The sequence below is a fragment of the Amblyraja radiata genome, chromosome 21 (genome assembly GCF_010909765.2).
Source record: "Amblyraja radiata isolate CabotCenter1 chromosome 21, sAmbRad1.1.pri, whole genome shotgun sequence".
In the NCBI taxonomy this organism is placed as follows: domain Eukaryota; kingdom Metazoa; phylum Chordata; class Chondrichthyes; order Rajiformes; family Rajidae; genus Amblyraja; species Amblyraja radiata.
The window spans coordinates 3,315,790-3,330,764 of record NC_045976.1 but is presented as its reverse complement, the minus strand read 5'-3'; the positions used below and the strand labels follow the sequence as shown (position 1 = coordinate 3,330,764).

The window sequence follows — 14,975 nt, the reverse complement described above, 5'->3', positions numbered from 1 at the left end:
GGCTGAAAACTTTTGCACGCCACACTTTTCAGTTTTTTATTTGTAAAAAAATTTGAAAACCATGTATCATTTTCCTTTCACTTCACAATTATGCACCACGTTGTGTTGGACTATCACATAAAATCCCAATAAAATACATTTACGTTTGTGGTTGTAACGTGACAAAATGTGGAAACGTTCAAGGGGTATGAATACTTTTGCAAGCCACTGTACCTACTAGAGAAGGGACAGTGCTGGACCTCCTGTTAGGAAATGAGACAGGTCAGGTGGCGGAGGTATGTGTTGGGGAACACTTCGGGTCCAGTGATCACAATACCATTAGTTTCAATATAATTATGGAAAGGGTCAGAACTGGACCTAGGGTTGAGATTTTTGATTGGAGAAAGGCTAACTGAGGAGATGCGAAAGGATTTAAAAGGAGTGAATTGGGACATTTTGTTTGATGGGAAGAATGTGGAGGAGAAATGGAGGACATTTTAAGAGTACAGAATCTTTATGTCCCTGTTAGGTTGAAAGGACATAGTAAAAATTGGAAAGAGCCATGGTTTTCAAAGGGAAATTGGACACGGTTCGGAAAAAGAGAGAGATCTACAATAATTATAGGCAGCATGGAGTAAATGAGGTGCTTGAGGAGTATAAAGAATGTAAAAAGAATCTTAAGAAATTCAATTCAATTCAATTCAACTTTATTGTCATTGCACAGATACATGTATAGGTACAACAAAATGCAGTTTAGCGTCTGGTCATAGTCATAGCGCAAGATAGAAATAAAATACAGAATAAGCATACAATAGAGTAAGAAGGGTACTGGTTAACAATGTGGATGGAGAGACTAAAGATATCTAGCGACGGAACTCCGAGTTCAGCAATGCAATTGTGTTATTGAAAAAGCTGTTCCTCATCCTGCTTGTACGAGACCTGAAGTTCCTGTACCGCCTCCCTGATGGGAGGAGGACAAACAGTCCATGGTTAGGGTGGGAGGGGTCCTTGATGATCTTACCAGCCCATCTCAGACACCGTTTTCGGTGGAGGGCATCCATGGCAGGGAGCGGGGCACCGATGATGTGCTGAGCGGTTTTCACCACCCGTTGTAGTGCCTTCCTATCAGCTGCGGTGCAACTGCTGTACCATACCGTGGAAAGCAGGTGGTCAGGATACTTTCGATAGTACAGTTGGTCAGGATCTGGGGGGATAGGTGAGCTTTCTTGAGCCTCCTCAGGAAGTAAAGGCGCTGCTGCGCCTTTTTAATCAGTTTGGAGGTATTGAGGGACCAGGACAGATCCTCCGAGATGTGTACCCCGAGGAATTTGTAGTTGGGGACGCGTTCCACCGCAGTCCCGTTTATATGGATGGGGGTATGTCTGCCCACTCTGTCCTTCCTGAAGTCAACAATAATTTCCTTCGTCTTCTTGGAGTTGAGGACGAGGTTATTGTTGGCACACCAGGCTGCCAGGTGCTGGACCTCCTCCCTGAAGGCTGACTCGTCGTTGTCACTGATCAGCCCTACCACCGTGGTGTCGTCGGCAAATTTAATGATGGCGTTGGAGACATACTTAGGGATGCAGTCATGGGTGAAGAGGGAGTAGAGGAGAGGGCTGAGCTGAGGGTTCAGTGTTTTAGTGGAGGAGGTAAGGTTGTTGACCCTAACAGACTGGTCTGTTGGTGAGGAAATCCAGTGTCCAATTGCAGAGGGAGGTGGAGATGCCAAGTCCACTGAGTTTGGTGATCAAGCTAGCGGGGATGACAGTGTTAAAGGCGGAGCTGAAATCGATGAACAGCAACCTGGTGTAGGTCTTATTGCTGTCCAGGTGGGTCAGGGCTGAGTGTAGGGCCACCGATATGGCGTCCTCTGTAGACCTGTTGGTCCGGTAGGCAAACTGATAGGGGTCCAGTGTGGGGGGGAGGCTGGCTTTGAGGCAAGATCAGCCGCTCAAAGCACTTTGCGATGACAGGGGTGAGAGGTAAATAAATTAGAAAAGCTAAAAGATATGAGGTTGCTTTGGCAAGTGAGGTGAAAGTAAATCCAAAGGGTTTCTACAGCTATATTAATAACAAAAGGATAACGACGAAGAAAATTGGTCCATTAGAGAGTCAGAGTGGACAGCTATCTGCAGAGCCAAAAGAGATGGGGTAGATATTGAACAATTTCTTTTCTTCGGTATTTACCAAGGAGAAGGATATTGAATTATGTGAGGTAAGGGAAACAAGTAGAGTAGCTATGGAAACTGTGAGATTCAAAGAAGAGGAAGTACTGACACTTTTGAAAAATATAAAAGTGGATAAGTCTCCAGGTCCTGACAGGATATCCCCTAGGACATTGAGGGAAGTTAGTGTAGAAATAGCAGGGGCTAAGACAGAAATATTTCAATTGTCATTAGAAACGGGAATAGTGCCGGAGGATTGGCATACTGCGCATGTTGTTCCATTGTTTAAAAAGGGTTCTAAGAGTAAACCTAGCAATTATAGACCTGTTAGTTTGACGTCAGTGGTGGGCAATTTATTGGAAAGGATACTTCGAGAAAATATATATAAGCATCTGGATAAACAGGGTCTGATTAGAAACAGTCAACATGGATTTGTGCCTGGATGGTCATGTTTGACTAATCTTCTTGAATTTTTTGAAGAGGTTACTCGGGAAATTGATGAGGGTAAAGCAGTGGATGTTGTATATATGGACTTCAGTAAGGTCTTTGACAAGGTTCGTCATGGAAGGTTGGTTAAGAAGGTTCAATTGTTGGGTATTAATGGTGGAGTAGCAGGGTAGATGCAACAGTGGCTGAATGGGAGATGCCAGAGAGTAATGGTGGATGGCTGTTTGTCAGGTTGCAGGCCGGTGACTAGTGGGGTGCCACAGGGATCTAACCATATAACCATATAACAATTATAGCACGGAAACAGGCCATCTCGGCCCTACAAGTCCGCGCCGAACAATTTTTTTCCCTTAGTCCCACCTGCCTGCACTCATACCATAACCCTCCATTCCCTTCTCATCCATATGCCTATCCAATTTATTCTTAAATGATACCAACGAACCTGCCGCCACCACTTCCACTGGAAGCTCATTCCACACCGCTACCACTCTCTGAGTAAAGAAGTTCCCCCTCATGTTACCCCTAAACTTCTGTCCCTTAATTCTGAAGTCATGTCCTCTTGTTTGAATCTTCCCTATTCTCAAAGGGAAAAGCTTGATCACATCAACTCTGTCTATCCCTCTCATCATTTTAAAGACCTCTATCAAGTCCCCCCTTAACCTTCTGCGCTCCAGAGAATAAAGACCTAACTTATTCAACCTATCTCTGTAACTTAGTTGTTGAAACCCAGGCAACATTCTAGTAAATCTCCTCTGTACTCTCTCTATTTTGTTGACATCCTTCCTATAATTGGGCGACCAAAATTGTACACCATACTCCAGATTTGGTCTCACCAATGCCTTGTACAATTTTAACATTACATCCCAGCTTCTATACTCAATGCTCTGATTTATAAAGGCTAGCATACCAAAAGCTTTCTTTACCACCCTATCTATATGAGATTCCACCTTCAAGGAACTATGCACGGTTATTCCCAGATCCCTCTGTTCAACTGTATTCTTCAATTCCCTACCATTTATCATGTACGTCCTATTTTGAATCTGTGTTGGGTCCACTGTTGTTTGTCATATACATCAATGATCTGGATGATGATGTGGTAAATTGTATTAGTAAGTATGCAGATGATACTAAGATAGGTGGTGTTGTGGATAATGAAGTAGATTTTCAAAGTCTACAGAGAGATTTAGGCTCTGGAAGAGTGGGCTGAAAGATGGCAGATGGAGTTTAATGCTGATAAGTGTGAGGTGCTACTCTTGGCAGGACAAATCAAAATAGGACATACATGGTAAATGGTAGTGAATTGAGGAATGCAGTTGAACAGAGGGATCTAGGAATAACTGTGCACAGTTCCCTGAAGGTGGAATCTCATGTAGATAGGGTGGTAAAGAAAGCTTTTGGTGTGCTGGCCTTTATAAATCAGAGCATTGAGTATAGAAGTTGGGATGTAATTTTAAAATTGTACAAGGCATTGGTGAGGCCAATTCTGGAGTATGCTGTACAATTTTGGTCACCTAATTATAGGAAGGATGTCAACAAAATAGAGAGTACAGAGGAGATTTACTAGAATGTTGCCTGGGTTTCAGCAACTAAGTTACATTGAAAGGTTGAACAAGTTAGGTCTTTATTCTTTGGAGCGCAGAAGGTTAAGGGAGGACTTGATAGAGGTCTTTAAAATGATGAGAGGGATAGACAGAGTTGACGTGGATAAGTTTTTCCCACTGAGAGTAGGGAAAATTCAAACAAGAGGACATGACTTGAGAATTAAGGGACAGAAGTTTAGGGGTAACATGAGGGGGAACTTCTTTACTCAGAGAGTGGTAGCTGTGTGGAATGAGCTTCCAGTGGAGGTGGTGGAGGCAGGTTCGATTTTATAATTTATAAATCAATTGGATAGTTATATGGACGGGGAATGAATGGAGGGTTATGGTCTGAGTGCAGGTAGATGGGACTAGGGGAGAATAAGTGTTCGGCACGAACTAGAAGGGCTGAGATGGCCTGTTTCCGTGCTGTAATTGTTATATGGTTTTATGGTTTATAAGGCCATTCAGCCCTTCATAGAAACATAGACAACAGGTGCAGGAGGAGGCCATTCGGCCCTTCGAGCCTGCACCACCATTCAATGTGAACATGGCTGATCATCCACAATCAGTACCCCGTTCCTGCCTTCTCCCCATATCCCGACTCCGCTATCTTTAAGAGCCCCATCTAGCTCTCTCTTGAAAGCATCCAGAGAACCTGCCTCCACCGCCCTCTGGGTCAGATAATTCCACAGACACACAACTCTCTGTGAGAAAAAGTGTTTCCTTGTCTCCGTTCTAAATGGCTGACCCCTTATTTTTAACTGTGTGTGTGGCTCCTTGTTTTGGACTCCCCCAACATCAGGAACATGTTTACTGCCTCTAGTGTGTCCAAGCCCTTAACAATCTTATATGTTTCAATAAGATTTCCTCTCATCCTTCTAACCTCCAGAGTGTACAAGCCCAGCTGCTCCATTCTCTCAGCATGACAGTCCCGCCATCCCGAGAATTAACCTTGTAAACCTACGCTGCACTTCCTCAATAGCAAGAATGTCCTTCCTCATATTAGGGGACCAAAATTGCAGACAATACTCCAAGTGTGGTCTCACTAGGGCTCTGTACAACTGCAGAAGGACCTCTTTGCTCCGATATTCGATTCCTCTTGATATAAAGACCAACATGCCAGTCGCATTCTTCACTGCCTGTTGTACCTGCATGCTTACTTTCATAGACTGATGTACAAGGAACCCCAGATCCCGTTGTACTTCCCCTTTTCCCAACTTGACGCCATTTAGATAGTGCTGGAATAGGTGCAGGAGTACTAGTTGCCTCATGGCAACATCCTTGTAAATACTTCTCAAGAGCATTTTCTTTCTACATCTCTGTTATTTAATGCAGAATAAGAACATATTGACTGCATGATATTTTCTGTAATTTCAGATGTCGGCAGTGTATCCAGAATACTCGCCGACATGATCTTCTACACTGAACTGTGGAGTATTTGTCAAATAACTGCCATCTTATGTACATTGTGTGAAATTGTGATTTTGTTAGCTGCACAAAACAATGCAAATGGTGATTTATTTATTATTGTATCTACGTTGGATGTTTTGCTCTTTGGTGAAGCAGGGGTGGGGCTATCATTGTGTTACATACGTTTAATTGTTAACTTTCACTGGTTAGCTGATATGCTGAACACTGCAACCCTGTATATCTCGCGCACAGAATAATGTGAATTATGTAAATATTACTATGCATGTCAGAAGTGTTAACCATGTTAATGGATTTCTATTATGAATTATTTAAAATTCACAATATCACAATAAAAGGAAAAATATGTTTCTTCCACAGCGTGCGAGGAGTCTGGCCCGGAACAGCACGGCCGAGGCACCAAAGTGAAGTTGCGGGGAGGTGTACAATGTTTTTTTATTTAATGTTGTTCCTTGTCTAGTCTGAACTAAAGTTCATCATTGGATATAAAAATCGGAAGAAATGTAAATGTGTGTGTTATATTATTATATACATCTATATCACATTCATGTATGTGTGTTCTTTCCAGTACAATCTAATCAGTTGTATGCACGCTGAATCAAACCATCCTGGTTCATCTCCTACCTTTGAGGTAGGAGTTTCTCGACTAACATAGGCAACTCATTCTCCTCCCCGGCTAATCTCTGCTGTGGGGCTCCACAAGGTTCCATCCTTGGCCCCATTCTCTTCTCCCTGTATATGCTCCCCTTAGGCCAAGTCATTGAAAGGCACGGCATCTCCTTCCATTGCTACACAGACGATACCCAACTCTATCTCCCCCTGAAGCCCAAAAACGGCGGGGATGGGTGTTGGGACCGGAGGAAGGCAGGTGAGTGGACTGAGGCCGAGGCGATGTCTGGTGGATGGTCAGGCGGTTGGGAGGTATGAGGACTGTGGTGTGGGTGGGGAAGAGCTGGGGTCACATGGTTTGAGGGGGATGGGGAAGACCCAGTGGAACAGCCACTGAGGTTACCAGGGTTTGGGGACTAGCACGAGGACACAGTGCAGTCAAACTCAGGGGAGTTGGAGTCTGCAGCGGGGAAACTTTAGGCCCGATGCTGAGTCCAGGATCAGGTAAGGCGATGGCTGTGGGCTGCTGGAGGGCGGTGGAGTGACCAGGATCAGCGGGCAAAGAATAGGAGGTGCACTCCACAACGAATATAAACCTCACTTGAATGTCAATCCCCCCACACACCAAAGCCTCTGGAATCGCAAGCACAGCGCCACCGATGGTGGGGTTTGTAACACTATGTCAAAAGTTTTGTACACCTTCGTGAAGTGGTCGGGATCGAACCTGGGTCTCTGGCGCCGTGAGGCAGCAACTCTATCACTGGGCCATCGTGATGACCAGAGAGGGAGGGAGAAGTGAATACTTCTCTCTCCCTCTCTCCTCATCCCTCCCTCCCTCCCTTCCTCCTTTGTTCTCTCCACCCCTCCCTCAATTTTGAGATGAGTTCAATTTATTCCCATCTTCCATTACTCCAAATATAATCATTTCAGTATTAGGTTCCATCCTTATTTTGAATAAGTTTGTAAATATTTCAAAAATATCACTCCAAAATCTATAAAGTTTTATGCAGGAAACAAAAGAGTGTGTTATAGTTGCGTTTTGGGATAAACATTTATCACAAATGGGGGATATATTTGGATAGAATTTATTCAATTTTGTTTTTGAATAATATAATCTATGTAAAATTTTTAATTGAATTAGATTATGTCTTGCATTAATCGAACATTTGTGAATATATATCAAGTACTTTTCCCATGTAACCTTCGTCATTTTTATCATTAATTCCCGTTCCCACTCTTCTCTAAGTACCTCTGTCGATGGTAGGTCTATATTTAAAATACTATTATATAAATATGATATTAATGTTTGTGAGTCAGCTTTAATATTCATTGCTTCATCCAATAAGTCAGGAGTTATTTTTTGATATCCTTGTATGTGTTTCGTCATGAAATCACAAATCTGAAGATATCTAAAATATTGGTTGTAAATTTTTATATTTATTTCAGACGATACCGATTTTTATTTCTAAATCTTTCTTTGATATTATTGACTCAAAAATTTCCATATATATATATATATATATATATATATATGGCAGAATAAAAATTCCAGACTAAGTAAAAAATACTTACAAAAATCAAAAAAAGATGGTGGTTTGGCACTGCCGAACCTTAGATTTTGCTATTGGGCAGTTAATGCTCGCTATTTAACATTTTGGACAAAAGATTTAGAAGATACCCAATGTCCAGGATGGATAAATCTTGAACATGATTCCATGCAAGGGCTATCATTGGCTTATTTTCTTAGAGCCTTGTTCTTTTACAATTACGAGATTGAATAAAAATACGACTAACCCAATATTAAAACACACACTTCGAATATGGTATCAATTTCGTAACTTTTTTGGATTGAATGATTTTATTTTATCAAGTCCTATCATACCTAATTTTTTCTTCTAACCTTCTAGCACTGATGAAGCCTTTCTGTTATGGAAGAGGAAGGCATTAGTAGCTTTTCGTGATTTGTTTCTGGATGGTTGTTTCATGTCTTTTGAACAACTCCAATAAATATAATTTACCTAACACATTTTTTTAGATATTTACAAATTATACATTTTTTGAGGGCTAATCTACTCTTTCTTCCATTACCACATCAGACCGATATCTTAGGAAGTAAATATATTTGAACCCTTATCAGAAGGATTTAATAACGACTATTAATGAGTTGATTTTGAAATTAAAAAAAGATACATTTGATAAAATTAAGAATGACTGGGAAAGAGAACTTCAAATTTATTTATCTATAGAGAAATGGGAGAGGATTCTTCAATTAGTTAATATTTCCTCAATGTATGCAAGACATATAATTCAAGGTGGTTCACAGAGCTCATATGTCAAAAGATTATTTAGCTCGTTTTTATCATCAAATAATTCATAGAAACAAAGAAAATAGGTGCAGGAGGAGGCCATTCGGCCCATTCATTGTGATCATGGCTGATCGTCTTCGTATCAATAACCCGTGCCTGCCTTCTCCCCATATCCCTTGACTCCACTAGCCCCAAGAGCTCTATCTATCTCTTAAATCCATCCAGTGACTTGGCCTCCACTGCCCTCTGTGGCAGGGAATTCCATAAATTCACAACTCTCTGGGTGAAAAAGTATTTTCTCACTTCAGTCTTAAATGACCTCCCCTTTATTCTAAGGCTGTGGCCCCTGGTTCTGGACTCTCCCAACATTGGGAATTTTTTTCCTGCATCTGGCTTGTCCAGTCCTTTTATAATTTTATATGTTTCTATAAGACCCCCCTCATCCTTCTAAACTCCAGTGAATACAAGCCTAGTCTTTTCAATCTTTCCTCATATGACAGTCCCGCCATCCCAGGGATCAATCTCGTGAACCTATGCTGCACTGCCTCAATCACAAGGATGTCCTTCCTCAAAGTAGGAGACCAAAACTGTACGCAATACTCCAGATGTGGTCTCACCAGAGCCCTATACAACTGCAGCAGAACCTCTTTACTCCTATACTGAAATACTCTTGTTATGAAGGCCAACATTCCATTAGCTTTCTTCACTGCCTGCTGTATCCTACCCGTGACAGATGTAATTCTGAAGTGGTATCATTGACTCATATGTTTTGGTCCCGCCAACTTTTGGAAAAATATTGGAAATAAATTATTGATACTATCTCTGTAGTTTTAGGTATTGATTTACAACCTCATCCTATTACTGCAATTTTTGGGCTACCAATGTTAGATTCCATCCATCTGTCCCGATCCGCCCATTGGCTGGTTGCTTTTAATTGCCAGAAGACTTATTTCATTTTCATTTGAATGGAAAGATTCCAATCCTCCGACCACACTCCATTGCTACTCTGAAATAATATCACGTTTAAATTAGAAAAAAATTAGTAGTGACATTGTTGAACCCTTGGTTAAATTTGATAGGGCTTGGGGAAGATTTATTCAATATTTTCATATGACATAAACTGCCCCGTCTCTAACTTATAATACATTTTTTTACTGGTATAGGGTGGAACGGACTTGACGACATCAAGGACTTAAATTGTTGAAACTCTTTGCAGCCCAGATTATGTTTTGCTTTTTTTTTGCTTTTTCTTCTTTAGTTTAGGGGGCATTTGTTTTTTTTGTTTTTTTTGTTTTTTCTCTTTTTTTTCTTTTTATCTTTTTGTTTTTACACATATGTTCTCTTTTAAACACTTAACTATATTTACATGGAGGTCCATATTCAATGTGTATTTTGACACTGGACTCATATTTAAGTTATACCTGCTATTAATGTAACCCTGATCCCTATGTATCAATATCACTGTTATGTTTATCATTACTTTTTTGTTATTTTGTCTTTGCTTTTGTAAAAAAAACTAATGATAAGATTTTAAAATAAAAAGTAATAATGTAGCTACCTGAAAGAGAGACAGCGAGATACAGAGACAGAGAGAGACAGAGACCGAGAGAGAGAGAGACAGAGAGAGAGAGAGAGACACACACACACAGAGAGAGAGAGAGAGAAAGGCAGAGACAGACAGAGAGACAGACACAGAGAGAGAAAGAGAGCCAGAGAAAGAAAGAGAGACAGAGAGAAAGAGAGAGAGAGAAAGGGAGAGACAGACAGAGACAGAGAGAGAGACAGGGAGACAAAGAGGCAGAGAGAGAGGGAGAGAGAAAGAGAGACAGAGACAGAGACAGAGACAGAGACAGAGACAGAGAGACAGAGACAGAGAGAGAGAGAGAGAGAGAGAGAGAGAGAGAGAGAGAGAGAGAAAGGATGATAGAAGAGAGAGAGAGAGAGAGAGAGAGAGAGAGAGAGGGAGAGAGATGGAGTGGAGATACGCGTCGAGCGACCTAGATCGCAATAGAGACAGCGATAGAGACTGGCATGGCTAGACGGCACAGCCAGAAAGACAAGAGAAAGCTTGAACTGAGAGAGAGACAGAGAGAGAGAGACAGAGAGGGAGGCAGAGAGAGAGGCAGAGAGAGGGACAGAGAGAGGGACAGAGAGAGAGAGAGAGAGAGAGAGAGAGAGAGAGAGAGAGAAATGAGGATCCATCTCTGCTCCTGATGTATCTCACCCTTCCCAGTGGACATAATGCTCGCAATTTACAATATACATTGACATGGATGGAAAATTGGTTCGCAGACATGAAACATAGACCAGATATTAACGGGTCCCTTTCAGAATGGCAGGCAGTGACTAGTGAGGTACCACGAGGCTCGATGCTAGGACCGCAGCTGTTTACAATATACATCAATGATTTAGCTGAAGGGATTCAAAGTAACATTAGAAAATTTGCAGATCACACAAAGTTGGGTGACAGTGTGAACTGTGATGAGGATGCTATGAGAATGCAGGGTGACTTGGACAGGTTGGGGGATTGGGCAGATGCATGGCAGATGCAGTTTAATGTGAATAAATGTGAAGTTATCCAATTTGGAGGCAAGAACAGGAAGGCCGATTATTATCTGAATGGTGTCAAGTTGGGAAAAGGGGAAGTACAACGGGATCTGAGGTCCCTGAAAGTCTATGAAAGTAAGCTTGTAGGTACAGCAGGCAGTGAAGAAAGTGAATGGCATGTTGATCTTTATAACAAGAGGGGTTGAGTATAGGAGCAAAGAGGTTCTTCTACAGTTGTACAGGGCCCTAGTGAGACCACACCTGGAGTATTGTGTACAGGTTTGGTCTCCAAATCTGAGGAAGGACATTCTTAAGGAATTTCATTCCCCTCTGGGGAATTTCTAGCTTCAGGTTCCTGGGAGTCAACATCTCCGATGACCTCTCTTGAACCCACAATACCTCAACTCTGATCAAGAAGGCTCACCAGCATCTCTTCTTCCTGAGGAGACTGAAGAAGGTCCATCTGTCTCCTCAGATCCTGGTGAACTTCTACCGCTGCACCATCGAGAGCATCCTTACCAACTGCATCACAGTATGATATGGCAACTGCTCTGTCTCCGACCGGAAGGCATTGCAGAGGGTGGTGAAAATTGCCCAACGCATCACCGGTTCCTCGCTCCCCTCCATTGAGTCTGTCCAAAGCAAGCGTTGTCTGCAGAGGGCGCTCAGCATCGCCAAGGACTGCACTCACCGCAACCATGGACTGTTTACCCTCCTACCATCCGGGAGGCGCTACAGGTCTCTCCGTTGCCGAACCAGCAGGTCCAGGAACAGCTTCTTCCCGGCGGCTGTCACTCTACTCAACAACGTACCTCGGTGACTGCCAATCAACCCCCCCCCCCCCCGGACACTTATTATTATTTATTCAAATCATTTGCTATGTCGCTCTTCCAGGGAGATGCTAAATGCATTTCGTTGTCTCTGTACTGTACACTGACAATGACAATTAAAATTGAATCTGAATCTGAATCTCTGGATATTAAAAACCACAGCGAAAGACTACAACTCCCGGGGGTCATTGCAACGAGGGGAGCCAATGGGAGGCCGGTCCGTCCCTCGCGTGACGTCACCGCGTCGTGCGTTCGTATATTGACTACACCTCCCGGCGGGCGCAGCGCGGCGGCGGCCAATGGGAGGCGGCGGTGATGTAGCCGGCAACCAAGGAGGGCGACGCGATGACGTCACGACGCAGGCCCTAGTTACCATGATGGCGGCGGCAACGGCGGAGCAGAAGAAGCAGAAGGAGGAGGAGGAGGATGGGGCGGCGGATCCCCTGCTCGCCCTCTCGCTCTACGCTTACCGGGTGTGAGGCTACAGCGCCGCCTGCGGCCTGAGCGGCTCCGGGGTCACCGCGGCCGCCGCCGCTATTGTTGTTCCTCCGCTCGTCTCCTTCCCTCCACTTCCGGCCGCCTCCCAAATACGGGCAGGTCCCGCCCCCACTTACTTCCTGCCGCTCCCTGATTGGATAGAACGGACGTCAATCAATTAGTCCCAGTCCCGCCCCGCGCTTCGTGATTGGATCAGAATGACGTCAGTCCCGGCTGGTCCGCCCCCTGCATGGATGACGAGTTCGTCAGTCACCCACCGTCACCCCCCCCTCCCCCATCCCCCTCTGTCCCCCTCACACACACATTGTCTCAGTCCCATGCTCACCCCAGGGCTGCCAACATTGGGTGAGAGTGAGAAATTGTGAGGTAATGTCCCCCCCCCTCCCACGGTAGGGAGCTTTGCCATTTTTCACCTTGAAATTGTGCAATCTGTAGCAATGTTACAAAATTTTGAGATTTTAAAAATCAAGTCTGTAATTTATCCCATCAGATAAAGCATAAAAATAAGTTTAATTTGACACCTAATTCACTTTCATATCTCAAGTATTAAAAAAATTATGGCCATTTTCATACTCGGAAATGAGCATCTTGTTCCCTATTGATTTTCTATGGACATAACAAAAAAGCTGTGATCGTGAACAGTCAAAAGCCCATAACTTTCTTAAAAATTAAGAGAACTGAATGAAATTTTCAGTTATCATAGAGTGAAGCATTCTGAAACAAATATAAAATAATCTTACTTGGATGACCTGAAATTAAAGCATATAATTAGTTAGTTACCTAATTGTAGCTAATTTCAGACTTCAATTACTAGATCTAAACATCTATCCATTTCTTAATAAATGATTAACATTTTTAAATAGCCTAAATGTCCAAATAATATTCACAAATAATTCACAATAAAACATGATTTTAAAATCTCATTTACATTAATTTATAGACCAAATGGAAGGAATTTAGTGCTCAATTGCTGTAAATAAATGCCCATTTAAATCAGCTTTCCAGTGGGTCTCTGTGGAACGCGCTGGTTTAGAACGTTCACATTGCGGTAGATTTGTGCCCCAAATGCCCAGAAAAATACTGCGGGATATAATGGGCCCAAAATGAGGTTCTCGCAATATTAAACTTTGTATAAAGGGATCTTTAGAAGCCCTTTTTAATGTAAAAATAAGCTACATACCTTCTGTGGTTTGCTCTATGGGACCCTGCGGTTGCTGGCGGTCGCGGGTTTAGAGATTGATTTTTAAACTACTATAACTATTATACGAGGCCTTTAAAACTAATAATAGCTTTTGCGACGGGGTCTTCCAGCGATTTTTCGTTAATAATTAACTAGGCTGAACATCTTCGATTTGAACAGCCTAGAGAAAATCGCGTTTTAAACCCGCCCCCTCTAAACGGCGCCAAAATCGCGCACACCCGCAGCGACAGATTTTCAACGACGCTTCAGGTAGGCTTTGCAACATACCTACAATCTGGTGCATACTGTAAAGAGTTTTTTCACTTACACCTGAATGCAACATTTATGCTTCAAATTGGATTAGGTATGAATAAGGTTAGGCTAAATTTCATTCCTAATTACATTCCACAGTAGAGCCAGGCTCTGATCAACAGGTGCAGCACATATACCTTAGTATATTCATGTACGGAAATCAGATTATAATTCATGCTGTTACGCATAGAGAGAAACAAAAACAAGGCAAGAGGAGTCAGACTTCCATAACTGTTCTGCACAAATAAATCAATCAACCTTACCCTTAGAAACAAGATGAAAATAATGCCACATATTCAACCGTATATGGTTCAATGAAATTAATATATATATGTAAAACTAGACTAATTGGGACCCGTTGGGTCCCATGTTCACACGGGAGGGCTGGTCGCCTGACGCAATATTCCACTCCTGCACCAATTCCAATAATGGTGACGAGGGGGGGGGGGGGAGGGGGGGCTTTCTGGAGAGCTGGTATGGGTGTTGTTCGCTGCAGGGACTACTGGTCTCCAGAGGGCTAGTATGGACATTGTGGGCCAAATGGATTCTTGAGGTGGCAGCTCAGTCCCTCAAGCCTGATGTGGTGGCAGGCTGGTGGGCTGGCAGTTGACTCACGGCTATTCCTTGAAATTCCATTTCAAGCAGAGTGCAAGGCGACCAAATTCAAATCCATTTTCCTACCATTTCAAGCAGGGTGCAAGGCCACCAAATTCAAGTGCAGTTTCATACCACTTCAAACAGGGTGCAAGGCCATTAAATTCAAGTACAGTTTCATACCACTTCAAGCAGGGTGCAAGGCCACCAAATTCAAGTGCATTTTCTTACCACTTCAAGCAGGGTGCAAGGCCACCAAATTCAAGTGCAGTTTCATAACATTTCAAGCAGGGTGCACGGCCACCAAATTCAAGTACAGTTTCATACCTCTTCAAGCAGGGTGCAAGACCACCAAATTCATGTGCAGTTTCATACCACTTCAAACAGGGTGCGAGGCCACCAAATTCAAGTGCAGTTTCATACCATTTCAAGCAGGGTGCAATGCCACCAAATTCAAATGCAGTTTCATACCCATTCCATTGCGGTTCTTACAAAGAACG

At 42.9% G+C, this 14,975-nt stretch overlaps 1 protein-coding gene across 1 annotated transcript in view; it reads left to right on the top strand.

The window, feature by feature from the left end:
- The window catches only part of LOC116984953 (myc-associated zinc finger protein-like), a 37,162-nt gene that overhangs the window by 11,989 nt on the left and 10,198 nt on the right, over nucleotides 1–14,975 (top strand). The window contains exon 2 of the mRNA XM_033039315.1: nucleotides 12,177–12,364. Within this exon, the coding sequence (XP_032895206.1) occupies nucleotides 12,177–12,364 (188 nt within the window). The remainder of the gene's footprint in view (nucleotides 1–12,176; nucleotides 12,365–14,975) is intronic.